General features: G+C 46.1%; 1 protein-coding gene across 1 annotated transcript in view; it reads left to right on the top strand.

Annotated features, from left to right (window-relative positions):
• Positions 1 to 22,526, top strand: part of LOC148035179 (uncharacterized) — a 211,309-nt gene that overhangs the window by 112,892 nt on the left and 75,891 nt on the right. The window contains exons 14-17 of the mRNA XM_087680159.1: positions 12,515 to 12,562; positions 13,931 to 14,030; positions 14,116 to 14,202; positions 14,497 to 14,987. Of these exons, the coding sequence (XP_087536285.1) occupies positions 12,515 to 12,562; positions 13,931 to 14,030; positions 14,116 to 14,202; positions 14,497 to 14,987 (726 nt within the window). The remainder of the gene's footprint in view (positions 1 to 12,514; positions 12,563 to 13,930; positions 14,031 to 14,115; positions 14,203 to 14,496; positions 14,988 to 22,526) is intronic.

The following is a 22,526-nucleotide window of genomic DNA, read 5'->3' as shown; positions in this document are numbered from 1 at the left end:
ACAAAGAATACATCGCAGTTTCTAGAGATTGAGGTAGGACACTCCTTTAGGTAGCAGGTTATCGTGACCGGAAACCCAGGGCAGTGCTTGCGTTGCCATGACTTTGGGCATTAGGCAACAGATTGGACGTGCTTCGGAGCCAAGGCGGCCTCGTCGACAGGCCCACAGGTGGATGTGGATGGCTTTACATAGGTCCAGAGACGACAAAGAGGGAGACAGCAGGGGGGACCGCAGCCTGCCCCTCAGACACAGTCACGACAGTAGGGGGCAGGAGGGCGAGAGTTGCCTCCCCGACAGAACTCCACGTGGCCACCCCCTCCCCTTCTCTCTCCTAGCAGTAGGAGCTCGCGACGCTTGGAGAGACCCAGCTTTCCACAAGAGGGAAAGGTTGTTGGATTTCTCGTGGGGATATATACGGCTAGGCGGTGGAGTGGTTGGACAGGTTCTATGTGGGAAAGTGGGGATGCTCTTGCTGAGGCAAGATAGGCCAGTCGGCTAGCACCATTGTGCTTGTCCTCGTGACACTTCATCCCCCAACATCCTCTCTAGGCACACGACCTTGTCGGATCCTTGACTCGATCTACAGGAGAGAGGAGGTGAAGAGACACGTTTAGCAAATATGGACTAGGGAGTGGGTTACGAGGGACCAGATCGTAGAGGAGGTTGCAGAGGTCCTAGCCAAGTCGAGCAGTATCTGTGAGAAGGCAGCCCTACAGACCAAGCAGCAGTGGTGGGAGGAGGAGGTATATAATATGATTAAGATGAGCGTCGAAAGAGTTCTTCAATGTCTGATATTCTCTCAAATTTCTAAGCAATGGATCCATATTTTCAAGAGCACTTCGGCGGGACGTAGCAGCCATGCAGAGATTATTATAGGAGATACCATGGGATCCCATCCTCCACGCATAGGAGGTGCGTGTACGAGGAGCCATTGCTGGCCTAGAGGACAGGCACTCGGAGTTCTCATTCTGCACCTCAGCAGCCTTCTGGACGCGGAAGGGGGACATGATGTGCAGGGAGTTCTTTGAGGCATACCAGCCCCGCACCTCAAGAGAGTAGATACGCATCCTTTGGGATCAGTATGGGAGGATTCGCTCCAGCCTAGACGAGGTAATGGAGATTGCCACCGACTTCTATAGTCGCCTTTTCCAGCAGGAGATAGCCTCAACCAGAGTAGAGCGTTGCAGACAGCAGGTCTGGGATCACATCCCGTCCCTCGTCACAGAGATGGGACGCTCCCTCCTAGCTCTCTTCATAAGAGAAGGAATTAGGGGAGGCTTTCCACACAGAGGACGAGCAAAAATGCCCGAGAGAGGATGGCCTCTCTAAGGCCTTCTTCACCACCTTCTAGGAGGTACTGAAGGACCCCTTACTAGTGTCTTTCGAAGAGATTTTCAGTTCAAGTTGGATGCCAGGGAGTTTATCGGCAGGTCGTATCAGTCTCCTCGCCAAAGGGGGAGACCGGTTGGAGCTATCCCAGTGGAGACTGAACACCCTGTTGCCAGTTGCCTATAAGGAACTGGCAAAGATGATTGGTAGGCGACTCTGCCCTATGCTTCCAAACATCATTCATGACACACAGACAGGCTTTGTCCAGGATAAGAGCATCCTAGACAATGTCTTTACCTTCTTTGAGGCGACAGAGTGGGCCTAACATAGTGGTCAGGGATTGGTTGTACTACTCCTGGATTTTGAGAAAGCCTATGACAGGGTGGACTGGGGATTCTTGGACGACACCATGGAGAGGTTGGGCTTCCCCGAGGCATGGATCCATGGGGTCTTTGCACTCTACAGATTGGCTACTAGCAGGGTTCTGATAGGTGGTAGGAGAGGGGAGGAGTTTCGGCTGGAGAGATTGGTATAGCAAGGTTGCACACTGGTCCCCTGTATGTGTTCCTACTCTTTGCAGATGCGATGTCCCACTTTCTCAGATCACGTGTGAGTGGGTTACGCGGCCTCCGAGTGAGAGAGGAGACGGAGCTGTTAGACTCAGAGTATACAGATGATACAACATTTTACATATAGGATGATGAGTTGATGCTGGAGAGAGTGAGACTAGCTCTTGAGGTGTTTTGTACTGCAGCAAGAGCGAAAATCAAGTGGTGGAAGTCAGTTGGTTTTCTTATAGACTCGGACTCTAGTACAGATTGGGGCATCCATTTGGGATTTAGATAGGTGTGCAGAGGGCAGACCGTCCGTTACCTACGGTTCCGGGTGGGACTCGACATCACCCCAGCCCAGTAGTTTCTCCTCCTCGACTCTATTTGAAGGAAGTTGACCTATTTGAGTACTGCTCGCCTCTCCCTAGTGGGCCGAGCCATTGTGGCCAACCAAGTCCTCCTAGCGACGGCTTGGTACATTGCCTCATGTTGGTACTTCTCCTCGTCCTATTTTGCTAGCTTCGCCGCTTAGTGCGGAATTTTCTCTGGGTCGGGTCGGATGGTTCCAGGGACTCTCGGGCCAAGGTGGCGTGGGAGACCATCATTTGGCATCAGTGAGAGGGAGGGCTTGGGATCGTTTACCGAGAGTATTAGAGTATGGTCCTTTTGGGCAAGTTGGTAGTCCACGGTCTCACACCAAGAGGGCAGACCTGGAAGGTCCTATTGCAGGAGGGTTTTGAGAAGTGCAGACTGGCGGGGATTGGAGATCGTCCTTCACATGGATCTTCACGACGGCCTAGATCATGTCCCCTAGATTCCCCTCCCTACATAGCTTACTTACTTTGTGTGTGGCAAGGTCTCTGTAGGTGGACGTGGAGGTGTTGCAGTGGGCATCAGGTTGCCAGAGAGGTATCGAGTTGAGGAGAAGGGAGATTGATGCAGCAATATCTTAGGAGTTGCTTGGCCCCCCGCTACGAGAGCCGGTAGAGCTCGGGGAGGTATGGGCCGCTATGTTTTCACCGATAGGTGTCCCCCTATAGGTGGCAGGTAGAGTGGGCGGCGCCCCGCATGGGAATTTCTTCACCCTTTAGGAGGGGAGGTGTCTGGCCCTTGATAGAGGGTAGTAGGATGAGGGGATAGCTGTCCTTTGGTGGAGGAGGATTCCAGTGGTGGGCCTTCAGGGCAAGATATGGCGACTGGATGCCTATGTTCTTCTGGGAGGAGCTCCGAGAGTGGGGCCTCTGGATTTGGGGGGGCAGACCACTTGATGAGCTGGAGTGGGATCCAAGAGAGTGGCTATGGCCGGCCACTGCAGTCGCCAAGAAGCCACTGAGGTTGTTGGAGTACACAGCTAGGATTGGGAGACATGTGTTGATGCAGTAGGACACGGATTGGGCGTTGTCGCGTAGCAGGTATTGGGTGGAGCACAACATCATGGATGCTTTCCGACAGAATTTCTAGCGCCGCTTATGGGACAGGTGGAGTTCGAGGAGGGTATCGTTTTTCATATGACTGGTGGCACATGGAGGCCTGGCGGTAGGGACTTGGTTAGCGTAGATGCAAAAGGATGGAGGATGTAAACGCTACACATAGCAGCTTTTGGAAACTCCAAAGCAGTGCCTTTGGTCGTGTGAGGTGGTGAAGCTAGTGTGGAGAGGAGCATGCCGCATCCTCTGCCGCATAGCACCTAGCCTTGGATGTATCTCATGGGGAGCTTTCTACTGGCAGGCATTCAGCCAGGGTCCTCACCTTCTGTATGAGGCTGGGATGCAGGACACGATCTTCCTTATTGAGGCTGGGTCGTGCGTAGTAGTCGGCTTGGAGGCTCCACCCATCCACCAGGTACTGGAGCCCAGAGCAGACCGCTTTGAGGTATGGGAGATAGTAGGGAGTCTCACTGGATGGCATATCTGGAAGGCATGGTGTCAGGAGGTTTTTGGAGGAGAGAGACTTTCTGTATAGGTGACTCGTAACATCTCCTACCAAGATGCAATCAAATGAGAAAGGAGAAAATACTGGGAGACCTTAATAGGCCTCATGGAATTAAGCATATGCCACCAAGAAGCATGAATAACCATGCTGCCATGAGAGATGTCAGTCCTTTCTATGAAAAATTTTGCAATATCTGACCAGGGATGACTCTCTACACATAGTGCGTGCAAAAGAGCTAGTGTCAAAGCAACCATATGCAAATTAACATCCAATAAAGCTGCTGCCCCCATCCATTTAGGAGTAGTCACATGTTGCCTTACGGAACATAAAGGAATCATCAACCAATGATTGACCCAAAAGTTGGGCACCACTGGGAAGAGACAAACCAACAATCTCACTGTGATCGGTCAACTTATCCAACAATGAGAGCATTGGGTGAGTGACTAAAGCAAATAACAAAGGGATGAGAGGGCAGCTTTGCCGAAGAGATTGAGACAAGGCAATTTGATCAGTGATCCCTCCAGTAAGTGCAATACGAGCCACACCACCCTGACTAATGGTATCAACAAGAGAAATCATGCGAGGAGCAAATCCATGGTGCATATTAGTTGCCGGAAAAAAGACCAGCTAATGTGATCAAATGCCTTTTCAAGATCAAGCTGAAGCATAACAACCTGTTGGCTTGAAGCTTTGGCATAATCAATCCCTAGTTGAACATTCAAAATGTCATGCATTATATTCTGACCCTTAATGAAACCATTTTGACGTGGATGAACCCAGTGCGGAAATACTTTATGCAATCTGCTAGCAATGATTGTAGAGAAGATTTTATATAAAGAAGCCATAACAGAAATGGGTCTCCATTGTTTCAAAGAGGTTGGAGAGGGAACCTTAGGCAATTACCGAATGACAGCAATCTTCGAGTCTGACACAGGTGAGTTAATGGGTCCTTAAGCTACTCAACATGGGCTGAAAATAGCTCATAAGGAAACCTATCCCAGCCAGGGCTTTTCCTTCAAGGCAAGTGGGACAACGCATCTTCCACTTCATCCTCTGAAATATTAGCCTCCATCAAATCAACTAACCAAATTGCAAATGTATCGGCAAGCAGAGTGAACAACATGAGAAAGAATCTCCTGTGGACCCAACAAAGATTTATAAAAGTCAACACACATTTGAATGATGGAAGCAGGAAAGAGTTACCATAACACCTTGCTCATCCATCAAACGCACAATATTTTCCCGAGCGTATTTTTGGCGTAAACGAGCAAAGAACTCATGAGATTGAGAGTTATTATCATGTAAAACTTCCGCTTTGGCCAGCAATTTGTATTTAGTATATTCCTCTTCTTGAAGAGATTGAACTCGATATTTCAACCATTCAATGCATGTGAGCAAGTCATCAATGGTATCCCATGACTGATACAGAGACAACGAGTGGGCCAACAAAGACTGCGCATGTTGCAATTCAGCTTGTAAAGAGGAACCATGCTGAATACCATACTGTCAGGACAACGCTCGTGCATTGTCCCTAAAAACAGCCCATGCTTCCATCCCTCTCTAGATAGGACCTTGGAGCTAAAAGAAGCAATCAATTGCTGAATACATTCCAAAGACTGATTTTGCAGTAGAAAAGATTGGTTGAAACAAAGAGGTTAAGGAGAGCCTTAAAGGCATGAACAGGTCTGTGGGTCAAATCCAAAACCAAAGGATAGTGGTCTAACAAAACATGCTCTCGCTCCACCTACATATCAATATCTACAAGAAGAAAAGCAACACTCTAACAAATATAGATCCTATCGAGTTTGGATGTTGAAGAGAACGATAAGTATATCTAGGCTATGAAGGATGTATCCAGGACCACATGTCCTGTTTCAAAGACATAGCTGCTAGAGCATCCCAAGTATGTCGCTTAGGACCGTCCATGACCGAATGCGGTGAAGTGGCCTGATCCGTAGATACACATGCATTAAAGACACCCATAACAAAGCCTTGATGAGCCATGGCAAGGCAATGTAAGTCATCCCAAAGCTGACGACGTTCTCGAGCAGTAGAGGGAATATGCATGGCCACCAATGACATAACCTTTGTCTCATATTCCAGTACTAGAAATCTGCCAAGAGGGTCATGAGAAAAGAAGGATGGTTGCAAGGAAGGTCTAATGGCCAACATAACTCCAGATCTGTGGAAGCCGACCACAAAAAACAAAAACTTGTATAATCTTTGTGTGTGTGTGTGTGTATGTATATATATATATATATATATATTTGCAAGTAAAATGTGTCTAAATATATTACTCAGAAGGCTGATTACAACGGAGTGCGTATGCTCAACAGACTAGTTGGAGCTGATGCAATCACAAAACCATCATGTATACAAGCGTCTCAAGGTGGTCTGGGGGGATGGGGTAAAGAAGCCATGGAGGAGGGGGCGGGGTGTGTATTTCCATCTAGGGCTGCCTGTCTGCATCATGAAAAATAGGACTTGGCCACCCCAAGTGTGCAGAAAGTGAGGACGCACCTCCTGATGAGCTCGAGGCTCGCCTTGCACCCGCTCCTACCAGCCGCGGAGGGAGTGGATGATGGAAGTCCAAAGCTCTGCCAAAGTCGCCTGTACTGAAAGGCATTCCCTGCCAAAAACCTCTTGACAGCGTGCCTTCTAGATGTGCCATCCTGTAAGCCATTCTATGATCTCCCATACCTCTGAGTAGTCTGCTATAGGCTCCAGTACTTGGCGGTTGGGTAAAGCCTCCAAGGCGGCCACTGCGCAAGACCCAACCTTAATGATGAAAATCGTGTCTTGGATCCTAGCCTCATACAAAAGGTAACGACCCTGGCTGATTGCCTGCCAACAGAACGCCCCCTAGGAGATACATCCAAGGTTGGGTGTCACACGGCAGAGAATACGACAAGCTCCTCTCCACTCGAGGTGTGTCATCTCGCAAGACCAAAGGCAGTGGTTTGGGGTTTCCAAGTACTATTGTGGGCAGCACTTACACCCTCCATCCTGCTACACTTGGGCTAGCCAACTCCCAACCAGGAGACCTCCATGTGCCAAAGGCCAAAGGAAATATGATGCCCTCCTCCGCCTTCAGCTGTCCCACAGGTGGCGCCAAAAAGTTCGATGGAAGGCATCCGTGATGCTGTGCTCTGTCTGGTATGCAAAGGGGCCCAATCCATGTCTTGCTGCATTAGTACATGTCTACCAATCCTGGCTATGCACTCCAAGAATCTCAGTGCCTTCTTGGCGACCATAGTGACCGGCCATAGCGACTCTCCAAGGTCCACCGACTCGAGCTCATCAAGTGGCTTGCTCTCTCATATCTAGAGGCGCCACTCCTGGAACTACTTCCAGGGCACATAGGGGAATGTCCAGACACCAGGTCTTCCTCTGGAGACCAACTACATGAATCCTCCTCCAAGGAAGGACAACAATCTCCTCATCCTGCTGCCCTCTGTCAAGGACCAAATGCTCCTCGTCGTGCATAGTGAAGAAAATCCCGTAGGGGGCAGCGCCCACTCTACCTGTCACTTGTAAGGGGATACCTGCCGGTGAGAATCTAGCAGCCCACGCCTCACAAGGCTCCATCGGCTCTTGGGGGGTCAAGCCACTCCTAAGGGATCGCTGAGTCAATCTCCCTTCTCCTCACCTTAGCTCCGTTGACAACCTGATGTCCGTTGCAATATCTCTTGATCCAACATCCTGTACGCCTCCTGCCACGTCCTGAAAGTACGAGCAGGGCCAACCTCCCATCCAGCCCACTAGATGTGGGGACGCTCACTAATCTATATCCCATCCCGATCTCTGACTTGGGGGTTCCAGACCACCGGCTGGCGGTCAATCTCCTCCTGGCATCCTGGGGGCCTCTGAATTAGGGCCTTGCAGAGGCCTTGCCACACACGAAGTAGGCTGTAGAGGAAGGAAGATCTAGGTGGCGTGATCTAGGCAGTCGTGAAGATTCATCTCAAGGATGACCTCCAATTGCCACCAAGTCTGCAGTCCGGGAGACCCTCTTGCAAAAGGACCTTCCAGGTCTGCCCTCCTGGTGTGAGACCACAGACTACTAGCTTTCCGAAAAGGGCTAGGCTTTGGAACTCTAGGTCAGTGATGCGAAGCCCTCATTCAGACCGATGTCGAATGATGGTCGCCCATGTCACCTTGGCCTGAGAATCCGTGGAACCATCTGAGCCGGCCTAGAGAAAATTCCGTACTAGGCTGTGAAGCTAAACCACACAAGACGAGGAGAAGCACCAACATGAGGCTATGTATCAAGCCATCGCTAGGAGGACCTAGATGACCACCAGGGCTTGGCCTGCTAAGGTAAGGTGGACAGTACTCGAGTAGGTCAGCTTTCACCTGATAGAGTCAAGAATTGGCAAAAACTGTTGGGCAGGAGTGATGTCGAGTCCCACTTGGAACCCTAGGTATCGAATAGTCTGCCCATCTGAACCCCAAGTGGACGCCCCACTCGGTGCTAGAGTCAAGTCTGCTGTAAGAAAACCAACTTACTTTCGCGAGTTGATTTTCGCTCCAGCTGCAGTGTAAAACACTTCAAAAGCTAGTGTGACTCTCTCCGGCATCAACTCATCATCCTCTAAGAAGGGGCGGTATCATTTGCATACTTTGAATCTAGCAGCTCTGTCTTCTCCCTCACCGGAAGTTGAAGGCAACGTAGCCCGCTCATACGTGATCGCAGGAAGTAGGACATCGCCTTTGCAAAGAGTAAGAACAGATATGGGGCAAGAGGACAGCCTTGCCAGACAGATGTCTCCAGCTGAAACTTCTCTCCCATCTTGCCATCTATGAGAACCTTGCTAGTGGCCAATCTATAAAGTGCAAAAACTTCCGAGATCCATGCTTGGGGGAAGCCCAACCTCACCATAGTGCCCTCTAAGAAGTCCTAGTCAACCTTATCAAATGCCTTCTTGAAGTCCACGAGGAGTAGAGTCAATCTCTGACCATTGTGGTGAGGCCACTCAGTCGCATCGAAGAAGGTGAAAACATTGTCTAGGGTGGTCCTATCCTGGATAAAACCTGTTTGTGTGTCATGAATGATGTCTCGAAGCACGGGGTGGAGTCGACTACCGATGGCCATTGACAACAAGGTGATCGGTCTCGATTGGGATAGCTCCAACCCATCTCTCCCTTTGGGAAGGAGGCTGACAAGACCTATCGATAGACTCCCTGGCATCCGTTCTAAGCGGAAAATCTTCTGAAAGGCCAGCAGTAGGGGGTCTTTCACCATCTCCAAGTAGGTAGTGAAGAAGGCCTTAGAAAGACATGCTCACTCGGGCATTTCTGCCCGTTCTATGCATGGAAAGCCTCCGCTAATTGGTTCTCTGTGAAGGGGTCTAGGAGGGAACATCCCATCTCCTTTGTGAGGAGGGACGGAATGCAGTCCCAAACTTGCTGTCTACAACACTGTCCTCTAATAGAGACTGTCTCCTGCTGAAAAAGCTATCTGTAATATTTAGTGGCAATCTCCAGCACCTCATGTGAGATGTAGCAAATCCTCCCATACTAATCCTGGAGGTTGCAAATCTGATCTCGTGTGGTGCGAGACTGATGCACTTGGAAAAACTCTCTGCACATCGTGTCCCCCTTCCTTGCCCAAAAGGCTATTGATGAGGTACAGAAGGAAAACTTCGAGCGCCTATCCTTGAGACTGGCGAGGCTTGCCTGTGCGCACACCTCCTATGTGCGGAGAGTGGGATCCCCTGGTGCCTCCTGGAGTAGTCTTTGTGTGGCTGCTAGGTCTCACTGGAGTGCTCTCTTCTCCTCCCAGCTTTGTTGCCTAGCTTGTAGGGCTGCTCGACTCAGCTAGAACCTCTACAACCTCCTCTGCGATTCGGTCCCTCCTGTCCCACTCCCAAGTCCAAAGCTGCTCTATCTGCCTCCTCACTTGCTCCCTCCTATAGATCGAGTCAGGGATTTGAGAGGATCGCGTGCCAAGGGGTGAAACTGGAGCATCAAATGTGAGGAGAATTGGTCAGTGATGAGATAAGGTGGTGGCAGTGAACTCTCCCACATAAAATCCGTCTAGCTATTCCAAGAGAGCTCCACCCAGCCGCTTGTGAAAAATTGGGTCCCGCCAGACATCATGTGCTCCTACTGTGAGGAGGAAGACTTCCCATGCCTCGTGCTCCTCCCCTGCCATACCTTGGTATTCTTTGCCTTTGCCTTGTTGGTGCTTCTAGGTTGTTGAAGTCTCCTCCAACAATCCAAGAGTCCACCTCTAGAAGTCTTGTTACAATCTCTATCTAGCACGTGCTGCGTGCCCTAACCTCCATAGGAGCATAGACATTGAGGACTCCAAGGCATGAGTTCCCCATGTCCACTCTGATCCATAGGACCCTCCTTGCCACAATTGTCACGTGGTCTCACACATAGGTGGTAAGCCTTGGGCCAATAGAGGTGCATACTCCACTCCTGCCGTGGGCACCGATGGAGTACTCCTAGTAGGTGTGTGAGCTGCTTGGAAGTACCTTTCCTACCCGATGGGCCTGAGTGTAGGTGAGCTTGTGCTCATGGAGAAGTAAGATGTCGATCCGTTCGGCAAGGGCAGCAGGTTGCAACTCTCGCCGAACAATCAACTTCGTGGAACGACGTATCCCATTGTAGTGGAGGCTATTCACATTCCAAACTCATAGGGAAGCCTGTGAGTGACCGAACAGGCATCTGTTCGGTGTGGAAGCTGCTGATGAAGAAGTATAATCTTTGTATACATAAGAAAATCCTGCCAAAGCATGCTGTTTGTGCTCCATAGCACAAAAACATCCCAATTTCCGGCTAACACAACTTTCCACAACCGATTCTACTTACTGCTTGATGAAATACCTTTAACATTCCATAAAGCAATTTTCATTATAAATTGCAGAAAAGAAAACTAGTGAATCATCATTTTCCCTTTGCGTTTAACATCAATAGCTTTACCTACTTGAAATCTCTCCATCTCACTTCGGATCGCATCGACAAGATTTTCCCTTTGCAAACTGGCAATCGAAGCACGAGAAGGAAACTGGTGTTGCTAAGAACGGAAAACATCCCGAAGCGGCACAAGCCTCCTACGCGCGTCAAAGTGCAAAGTAGAATCAGAAGCCCCTTTGTCATCTTCACCCTCTGCAGGAACACGTAAAGATTGAGGTTTCAAATAAAACCCGTTACCTCTGTGTTGAAAAGTTTGAGTGATAGGGTGTGGTGGTGGGTGGGCAAGAGTTGAGCGAGCATCATGTCTAGCATTATGTCTAACCACACTGATCCAAGAATCAACTTGAGGAGGCGAATTTCGATCAACCGAAAGCGATGCTTGCTTAATACCAGCTTGGGAAACATCCTTTTTTCCATCATCATGTCCTTGCCGGACAAGAGGCACAGGATCAGTTTCTGGTTGCTGAATCATCTGCTGGGGATGTTGCTCTTGCATATCCATGTCAGGATCGAGAGAATGCTACAATATCTCAGGGCTTCTATCACATTCTGAAATGAAATGGTCCAATTGGCAGCATCTAAAATAGTGTCTAGCAAATGTGCCCCATTTAATCTCATAAACCAACGTTTGCAACCTAGGAACCTCAAAACGAATTTTGGTTGGGCGAGGTTTCTCTGTATCCCAGAGCATATAGGCCCTATTCCTATAGTGGGAGGCCAACCTAGGCTCCACCAACACCTCACCAAGGTTTTTCAAAATCAAAGGAAGAAGTCACCAAAGATGTGCAGGAAAATCAGCCAACTCCACCTAAATTGGGCAAACTCAGCCATAGGCCTCCATGGGACCATATGTACCAGTTCACCATCCATGAACAAAGGAATACGTTGTAGAATGTGAGCACGCAGTCCCGGGGAACGAAAAAGAACACCCCCCCCCCCCCCCCCCCCCCCCCCCTGGGTCTAATGATCAAAAGTAGCGGCTGCAATAGAAGAAAAGCCCAAAGGAGCCATGTTACCCTCGAAAAAGTATGCCTATTAATTGGAGGCCTAATGGTCAAAGTAGTGGCTGCAATAGAAGAAATTACAGATTATTGAAAGGGGATTGCACGTCCATATTTGTACTGACCCGTATGCAAGTGTTCTTGTGCCCGAATGTGGCCAAAATCAAGGGGTGAATTGCATCCTGATGCTGCCTGTCATTGTTGACAGCTCAAAGTATTGGATCAGTCTACATCTCAGTATACTACATATTCATAGCAAGACAAGACAAGGAAATACTGCAAGGGGCACTAGCTTTGGGGCCAATGTGGTTTCGGTTGTACGAGAATATTGTGGTAAAATATGTATTTCCGAATTATTTGGTTTCAAATTGTGTTAAATTGGGTCATGTAGCACCCTATCCGAGAAGGAAGACTGGTCTCATTGCACTTACAATCTAACCTCATGGACTGGTTTTTAGATTAGTTCTTAGAACTTACCATAGGGGGGAATGGTGATTGATGCTGCCCTCCATTTGTGATTGATGCCCTTGTGGTTGTAATCAGGCTTAATCATTTGGTTCTAGGTACTGCCACCTTGGCTATTTCAATTGACCTCATATTTTATATTGGATCAGCCATGGAGGATGGGGTGTTAGCATCTGTGTGATGTAGGGGGGGACTGTTGTCATCTGATAGGTTTCTGTTGAATGATATGCGTTAACAACTAGGTTTTATGTTTTCACATAGACAAAATTATTCTTCATGACTAATCTTATGTTAATCTTTGGATGGCAGGTTTGGTTTGGATTTGAGCAACCCTGATTTTGTACAATATGCAAACAGGTATGAATCAAGAAAGTTAGGGTCAGGCTTTGAACACCTGCTATATCAATATTTTTTTGGTATGATAACATTTGTGCTCATTAATTTTTATTGTTCACACACACACACACACACACACTCTCTCTCCTGAAGTAGCCTTGGAAGTGTGTCGCAAAATGTTCGTATACCCCATTATTTTCCACCTTAGCCTTGATCTGTATGTTTTCCTTAGCCAAGTCCATCGATCTTTGCCTTCCCAAATCATCTGGTCATTTAGAACATAATAGCATATAGACCACAAAGCTGTCCCCTCAATGTCTGCGTGTTGAGGTCCTGCCTACACTAATTCTGAGGCAGCACTACAAGCGTATGCCACTTATCTGCACCTCCACATGGTTATTCTGAATATGAACAACATGAAAGATTGGATTTATATCCATCCACAAAGAAAACTGGACGAGCACATGCAGATTATAATCCGACACCCAAGAAATTTAAGATACAGCTACATGCGATCAATGTTTGGTCTGCATCCTTAACGATGCACTCCTAATTCTTCTGCTGATGAATCTAATGCCCTAGGCCTAGTGAATGATGCCTTGGAAGATCAACCTGACCCGCCTCAGGGATCATCTGATGATGGCTGGTGCAGAAGAGGTAACAAGCCTGAGCAACAAAGACAAAAAGATGGCAGTGTACAGTTTGATCCCATTTATTTACCCCTTTCAAGTTTGAAACATAGAAGTACCATATATCACTGACCTACATGAACTCAAAATGGGCTGCATGATGACAGCTTGGGAGGTCAACAAAGCAGTCAAAGACCTCAGCAAGTTGTGAGAACAATGTGAAGTCCTTACAACTCAGAGGTGTGGTGGCTATGCCATACGAAGTGAAGACTGTTTAATGTGGAGTGCATACCTTTACAAGTAATGAGCCTCCAGCCCAGATAATATAGGAGATCTACAATACAGAAGGTTTATGACCACAAACTTCTTGCAGAATGGTGTTATTATGTATGGTGACAATACACAGTCATTTTGTTGTATTTGGCTGGGTCTCTTGCAGTTTCAGCCATTCTCTCAAAGCTCACTCAAATTCTGGTTGGTGGCTGCACGTCAAGTGCTAAGGGCTCCTGGCTTCGTAATCAGCCCATGTATTAGAATTTCTCGTGTTTGGATGTTTTCTGAAGTCCCATACAAGGCTCTTACTGTAATTTTACCTCGGGTCCATTTTCTTAGGTGTTCTCTTCTTTGGAAAGAAGAATATATAGCTAACCATTAGCTCTCTTTGTTTGAAACATTGCAAGTATGTAGCAACTTGAGTTGTACAGTGGTATCTGCGTTGGGGCATGTATACGTGTAAAAAGCTACTAGGGTGTATTTGCAGCTATGGAGCAAAAGGTTACCGTGTGACAAAAGCTGATGATTTGCTCAAACTCCTACATGAATGTCTTTTCTTGACTCCACCTGGGGTTAAACTTATTGAGGTAATGGAGTTGTGACTGCTTCCTCAAGTTACGAGACAAGTACTGCTCCCATTTGCTGCAAAGCTTAATAAACTTGAAACTGCAGGTTCCTGTAAATTATGATTGGGCGAACAATATCTTGAACAAAGAGTTACCTGGAGTTGTGGAGGAAAAGATGGCAGCTACCAAAACAGTACGTTGTGAATGTAAAAGAAACAGCATGTGTATGTGTTGTTGATAAGCTTTGCAACAAACGAAAAAGTTTCACATTTAACATGCAACAAATGTGGAAGCAAGGCTTCTAAGTGCAATGATAGATACATGAGCAGCTTTAAGCACGCATAGACTCACTTCTGAGTCTAGTGGCATGCTAAAAGTTTCTATGCATCTAATTAATTGTTGCTTTCCTCTTGCCAAAGACAATATTGTCAGCCTGAGATAAAGTTTCTCATTCATCAAATCAATTGTTACTTTTCTCTTGCCACAGACAATATCATCAGCCCTATCTCAAGCTGCAGCAGTTCCAAAGTCCATCAGCCTACGTCAAAAGGAGCAAAAATCTGAAGAACCAGTTGTAGTCCAACCACAAAAAGAACCTCAAACTGTCACTGTGGATGGTGATGGCATTGCAGTTTACGAGGAAACTAATACAGAAGATACAAAAGCCAGCTTTAGCATTCCGGGAGGCAGCTCAGAAATCACTTCTTACCCCTTTTATCTTGCAAATGAACCTTTTTTTCCAAACTCAGAACTTGAAATCTCAAATAAATATACAGGGAAAGTTTTTGCACATTGTGCCTTGGCCACCGCTAAGGATATAGATGCTGCCATAGATGCAGCTGAGAAGGCATTTCCTGCAGTTGCTGCTATGGCAAGCTTTGAACGGAAAAAGGTATTGGAAACTGTTGTGACTGAAGTGCAGAGCCGCTTCAATGAATTTGCACATGCTCTTTGCTTGGAGGCTGGCAAACCAATAAGGTAAAACTTGTTCACTGTCCATGTTTTGAGGAACCTAAAGATATATTGTAAGATTCTAGAAGAGTTGAGCTTTTCCTCCACAAAAAGATTAAGACCGAGTTTCCTGTTTTACATGTTTGATTTGAACTTTCTAAGCAAGTAGTGCTTGACATCCAAAAGGTGGTTCTCTTCCTTTGTAGCGTTCAAACACTCCTAGTTCTATTCTTTTGATAGAAGTATGTGAACTATACAAAGCAATTGTTACTGTTTTTGTTGAATTTGGGTGCCTTGGATCCTGTTTAATTTTGGAGAAAACTACTTTATTGGGCATCAATATGAAGAAGTGTCCCTGTATCTTGATTCAATCTCAATAAAAGTGGATACTGCTTATGGATACTTGGAAATTAGAAATTAGATTTAAATTAGAAATTAGAAAGTTTTGAGTCCATCAACCACTCCAGTCTGTGGATACTTGCAAAGGAGCTGCCTATAGACAGGTGTTCTATGGTGAGCCCCATAGCAACTGGAATTGGGGGAATGGTAGCTAGGTACGGGGAAATTCAGTTTCGAAACAGATGGGAATAGGAATGCCTAATTGGTGGAATGCTCTTGCTACCATCCCCATTGGCACTCCCTATTAGGAAAATATTTGTTCCATTCCCCTTGTAGTGAGCAGGCAGACAAGGATAGAGTAAGCCAAACAGAGAAGATTTTGACATTTTTGGACCTTTTACTTTTTGAATGATTGTTTTGCCTTGTCATTTTACCCTGCATTGTCACTTTTCACTCTCCTTTCCTCATTGTGTGGTGCAATTGTCTCACATACAGACACATCCCCCCACATGGTGTCTCTTTTTGTTGAAGGATTGTCAAGAGGGCTGAGAGGTGAGAGAAATAAGAGCAGAAGAGAGAAACAAAGGGAGAGAAAGAGTGACGAGGAGAGAGAAAGACTACAAAGATAGAAAAGAAGAGAGAGAAGCCATGAAAGTTGAGTACAAGCAGGTGAGATGAGAGACAATAATTGTATTATGATTAAAGATGTGAAAAAGTATATGTTTCATACCTTTTATACCTATGTTAGTGTGACAAGGTATTATTAATAACTCTCTCTCGCTAACATATGTATTCCCAACATCTTACAATCCATCCTTACCCAAAGGTTTTTGCCCACAAAAACAAAGTTAGAATGGCAAAGAAGGATGGATAAAACAGAGTACTACTTTGATTACAGCTATACAAAAGATATGATGGGAATCAAACAGTGAAGAGCTATTTGCTGAAATGAAGACATAAAAGGAAAAGCATTGCCGTATACATAATCTGGATGTCTTCAAAAGGAATTGGAGCCTTCAAATATTCAAGAAATAGTCTTTCCAAAAAAGTAGACAGCTTGCTGTATAAAACAGGGCATGTTGAAGAAAACTGCCATAGCTTCTGACAGAAGTATCCAAATAGAGTGCGGCACATATCAAAATGTAACTATTGAACACTAATTTGATCCTATGTACATAACAGCTAAGAAACGCGTTTCTTTGAATTTGAAACTTACGAAACGTTTCTGAGAGTTAAAAACGTGGGTGTTTTTATTTAATTTAATTTTTTTGGTGAGTTGGAACCAAAACATGGTTTTTTTGACAAAAACTATTGGTCAATTTTAAACATGATGATGATGATGCGTAATGACTCGTGAGGGCTCAAGATTTTGGATGAGAGATTAATTTTTTTGTGATTTTGTTTAGTTATTGAACTTTATCAATCTAGTATCTATTCTTGTCTTGAGATTTGAATATTATACGACTTTAGTCTCATTTATGAGTTATTTATGATATATTACGATTCATTCTCGATTTTGGCATTATGTTAGTTTGTTTTGAAATGAGAATCATGATGTTGCAACTTGACTCAATCCATATTATAGATAGGCTATTTACATCTTAATTTCAATTTCCTTTGTATGATATATATGAATCGTAATGTTTGAGTCCTAAACCATAGTATAGCTTGTCCAAAGACTAACTTTGACATAAGTGACAAGTCAATAATGGATCATAGATATGTAACGTATAATGTATTATTCTCAATTGACTCTATTATCACTCAAGCTAAATTAGCCATTCTTTGTTTAAGAGAGAGTTCCATAGAGATTTAGAACCTCTTTCCCTAGTCAAAACTATTAGAAATCCCTGTATAAAAAAACCCGTGTTTCTTATTTTACCCCCTCTTGAAAGAAACTTACGAAACATGTTTCTGACGTTTCGTTTCTAAACGTTTCTAACGTTTCTGGTTGCTAAGTCTAATGTATGTAGCTGAATTCTGAAAATTAGGTAGAGTAAAATCTGTTCTAAAACAGACTGTTGTCAAGATCCTTTTTAGAGTGCAATTGGCTCCCATATGACTACGCCTCAACCACCAATGCATCTTATAGGTAGGGAAACTCATCCAAAATAGGATTTGGCCTCCAAGAAGCTTTCTCAAGTGGTAAATCCTTCCACTTAATCAAATACTCGATGATGGAGCGAGAGCAAAGCTACTTTTCATGCTGACCTACGATCTCCTAAGGAATATGCTGAATAAGTCAGTCTTCATCCATAGGAGGCGACTCATCAACTATTTCCACTTGACATCATAAAAGGGTTTGAGCTGACTAACATGAAATACGTTATGAATCTTAGTGGAAGAAGGAAGTTCTAATCGATATGCCAACTCTCTAATACACTTCAAGATCTTGTAAGGCCCATAGAACCTGTGAGCAAGTTTGTCGCTAGAGCTATCCTTTAGAGTAGAATATCGAGACTTGGGTAGTTTCAAGAGAACTAACTCTCTCTCCTGGAACTTGAAAGGTTGCCTCTTCTCATCAGGATACATCTTCATTTGATCTTAAGCTTTTTTAAGATTCATCTTTTATTGTTAAAGGACCTGCATTCTTTCCAATTCCTCTTTACATGAGAGTTAATCTTCTCACTTAAAATAATTGTGGATAAGGGTACCATAGCCACACATAGTCTCAAAGGGTGAAGCTCCAATGCTAGCGCGAGTGGAGTTATTGTAGGCAAACTCAGTTAAATGTAACCACGAATCCCACGAATGTTGTATATTATGACAGAAATGGCAAATGTAAGTCTCGAACTACTTATCAACCCTTTCTATTCGACTATCAGTCTGCGGATGATAGATTGTAGAAGGAGCCAATTTAGTTCCCATGGAGTTAAACACCATTGTGAGAAGTTACTTGTGAACTTGGTATCTCTATCATGTACAGTTACATGTGGTAACCGATGTAACCTAAAGATTTGATCCATGAACTGACTAGCTACTTGGGATGCAGTGAACCGAGTCTTGGTAGAAATGAAATGGGTTGACTTAGTGAGTCTGTTCACTACCACATAAATGCTATTCTAATCCTTTTTGGTAATAGGTAGACTAGTAATGAAGTCCATGGTAATATGTGTTCACTTGCCCTCTCGAATAGGCAATGGTTGCAACAAATCACTTGGCTTATGAGTACTATTTTTATTTTGTTGACAAGGTATACATTTCCTAACATAATCCTTAACATCTTTTCACAATCCTTTCTAATGAAATCTCATTCTAATTTTATCATAGGTCTTAAACACTCCAAAGTGTCTAGTTGTGGGTGAAGAATGTAACTCCTCAATAATTTTCAGCTTGGAAGAAGTAGTAGAGAGAATAACAATCTTGCCATTAAGCCAAATGAGACCATTTTTAAGCTGATAATGGGAGTTTTCCTCCATAAGACCTTGCTGTAATTTTTGAAGTACATGGCTGAGCTCATTATCCAAAATATAGGCTTCTTGTAATCCATCAATTGAAGCACCATGTAACTTAGTCATAGCTGAAATCCAACATGTCCACATTCTAGAGAGAGAATTAGCTACCACATTATCTTTGCCCCTTGTATGAGTGATGTCAGAATCATAGTTTTATAAGGTAGCTACCTACCTATGCTGCTTAGGGGTAAGATTTGATTGAGCAAGGAAGTACTTTAGGACCTTATAATCACTTTGAACGAAAACCGGCTGCTATATAAATAATATTGCCATTTCTTTATCACATATAGAACATCCAACATATAAATATTCATAGCCATCTCTTTATCAGTAAGCTTACAGCTTTCAAAGGCAATAACTCCATGCTTCTATAACAAAACAGCCCCTATGCCATAAATAATACTGCCATTTCTTTGTCACATATAGAATAGCCAACATCTGTTGGACATAAATATTCATAGCCATCTCTTTATTAGTAAGCTTACAGCTTTCAAAGGCAATAACTCCATGCTTCTATAACAAAATAGCCCCTATGCCATGGCCATTGGCATCACATTGTATGGTAAACTCTTTAGAGAAATCCGGGCATACTGAAAAAGGAGCAGAAGTAAGTAATTCCTTTAACGGATTCAAGCTACTTTCTTTTTTTTTGCAAGTAAAAAGTGACTAATTATATTACTTTGGAAAAAACCTTTAAATACAAGGAAGTGCTCATGCTCAACAGACTAGCTGGAGCTGATGCAAAGTCGCAAATATATCGGATGTACAAGCCTCTCAGGGCGGTCTAGGAGGGATGGGGGCAAGTAGCCATGGAGGGGGGGTGTAATGCCATTTGGGGCTGTCTGCGTGCATCTTGAAAAACAGGTCCTGGCCGTCCGAAGTGTGCATGAAATGACAACGGAGCTCTTGACGAGCCTTGGACTCGCCCTGCACGTGATTCCATCAACCGCGGAGGGAGTGAATGATTGAGGTCCAAAGCTTTGCCAGGGTCGCTTGTACTGGAAGTCTCTCTCCGCCAAAAACCTCCTGACACCACACCTTCCAAATATGCCATCTAGTAAGACTCCCTATGATCTCCTATACTTCAGAGAGGTCTGTTGTGGGATCCGGATGGGTAGAGCCTCCAAATCGACCACTGCGCATGACCCTGCCTCCATAATGAATATTGTGTCCTGCATTCCAGCCTCATACAGAAGGTGACATCCTTGGCTAACTACCTGCAAACAGAAAGCATCCCAAGAGATGCATCTAAGGCTCGGAGCCATGCGCCGAAGGATGCAGCATGCTCCTCTCCGCACTAGCTGCGCTGCCTCGCATGACCAAAGGCAGTGTTTTGGGGTTTCCAAAGGCTGCTGTGTGCATCGCTTATAAATTCCCTCTTGCATTTGGGCAAGCCAACTTCCCATCGCCAAGCCTCTATGTGCCACTAGCCATAAGAAATATGATATCCTCCTCGGTCTCCAGCTATCTCATAGGCGGTGCCAGAAGGTCCATCGGAAAGATTCCATGATGCCGTGCTTTGCCCACTGCCTGCTATGCGACGACGGCCAATCCAATGTACTCGAGGAGCCTCGGTGGCTTCTTGGCGACTGTAGTGGCCAGCCATAGCCACTCCCCTAGATCCCACTTCAGCTCATCAAGTGGTGTGCCCTCCCAGATCCAAATGCACCACTCCCTGAACTTCTCCTAGAAGACAAAGGGGTCCAGCCGCCATGTCTTCCCCTGTAGGCCAATCACTCCGATCCTTCTCCATGAAAGGATAGCAATCCCCTCACCCTGTTGCCCCTTGCCAAGAGCCAAACATCCCCCCTCCTGCACGGTGAAGAAAGTTCCAGGTGGAGTACCACCCACTCTATCTGCCACCTGGAGGGGGATGCCTACTGGAGAAAACCTAGTGGCCCATATCTCCTCGGGCTCGATTGGCTCTCGTATCGGGGGAGCAAGCCAGTCCTGAGGAATTGCTGCATCTATCTCCCTTCTCCTCAACTCCACTCCTCTCTGGCAGCCTGATACTCGCTACAACACCTCCTCGTCCACCAACCTGTACACCTCACGCCATGTCCTAATGGTATGAACCGGGCCGGCCTCCCAACCAGCCCACCGGATGTGGGAGTGCTCGCCAATCTGTGCCCCATCTCGATGTTTGACCTGGGGGTTCTAGATCACCGGTTGACGGTCTATCTCCTCCTAGCAGCTTGGGGGGCTCTGGATCAGGGCCTTACGGAGGCCCTGCCACATGCGGAGCAAGCTGTGTAGGAAAGGAGATCTGGGAGGGGTGATCTAGGTTGATGTGAAGATCCATCTTAGGGACGGCCTCCACTCACTACGTAGCCTCGGTCTACACTCCTAAAGACTCTCCTGCAATAGGACCTTCCAAGTCTGCTCTCCTGGTGTGAGGCCACGGACGACTAGCTTGCCTAAGAGGGCAATACTCTGATACTCTGGGTCTATGATCCCAAGCCCTCTCTTTGAGGGATGCCGTATAATGGCCGCCAACGCCACCTTGGCCCTGGAATCCCTAGAGCCGTCTGACCCGGATCACAAGAAGTTCCGCACCAAGCGGCGAAGCTGCCTTGCAAAGGATGAAGCGAAATACCAACACGAGGCGATGTACCATGCCGTCGCTAGGAGGACCTGCTTAACCACCAATGCTAAGCCTACTAGTGAGAGGCGAGCTGTGCTCCAGTAGGTTAGCTTCCTTAGAATAGAATCGAGGACTGGAAGAAACTGCTGAATGGGAGTGATGTCGAGTTCCATCTGGAATCCTAGGTAACGGACGGTCTGCCCTCTGCTCACCCATCTAAATCCCAGGTGGACTCTCCACTCCGTGCTAGAGTACGGGTCTATGAGGAAACCAACTGACTTTCGCCAGTTGATTTTTGCTCCTGCTCTGTAGAACATAACACCTCCAGAGCGAGCCTCTCTCTCTCCAGCATCAACACATCGTTGTCAATGTAGAGTGTTGTATCATCTGCATACTCTATGTCTAGCAACTTAGTCTCCTCCCGTATGAGAAGGCGGAGACTACGTAATCCGCTCACTCGAGACCTAAGGAAGGGGGTAGCCTTGCCGGACCGATCTCCCCAGCCGAAACTCCTGCCCCCGCCTTCCACCTATGAAAACCCTGCTGGTGGCCGATCTGTAGAGTGCAAAGACTCTGTGAATCCAAGCCTAGGGAAAACCCAACCTCGCCATGGTGCCCTCTAGGAAATCCCAGTCCACCTTGTCATAAGCTTTCTTGAAATCCAAGAGTAGTACGGCCAATCTTTGCCCAATGTGCTGGGCCCATTTTGTCGCCTCAAAGAAGGTGAATACATTGTCGAGGATGCTCCTATCTTGGACAAAGCATGCCTGTGTGTCATGGATAATGTCTGGAAGTACACGGCGTAGTCGCATTCCAATCATCTTTGCTAGTGCCTTATAGGCCACTGACAATAAGGTGATCGGTCTCCACTAGGAAAGCTTTAACCTGTCACCCCCTTTGGGGAGAAGACTGATAAGACTTGCCGAGAGACTCCCTAGCATATTTCCTGAAGTGAAAATCTCCTGGAATGCCATCAGTAGGGGGTTCTTCACCACCTCCCAGAATGTAGTGAAGAAGGCCTTAGAGAGGCCATCCTCTTCGGGGCATTTTGCATCCTGTGTGTGGAAGGCCTCCTTGAGTTCCTTCTCTGTGAAAGGGGCTAGGATGGAGCGTCCCATCTCCTCTATGACGAGGGACGGGATGTGATCCCAAACCTGTTGTCTCCATTGATGTCCTCTGGGTAAGGCT

The sequence above is a fragment of the Lygodium microphyllum genome, chromosome 6, assembly GCF_053477565.2.
Source record: "Lygodium microphyllum isolate KBCC chromosome 6, Lygodium_microphyllum_v1.1.10, whole genome shotgun sequence".
Classification (NCBI taxonomy): Eukaryota; Viridiplantae; Streptophyta; class Polypodiopsida; order Schizaeales; family Lygodiaceae; genus Lygodium; species Lygodium microphyllum.
The sequence above is the reverse complement of the archived record's forward strand: the minus strand, read 5'-3'. Positions and strand labels throughout refer to the sequence as shown.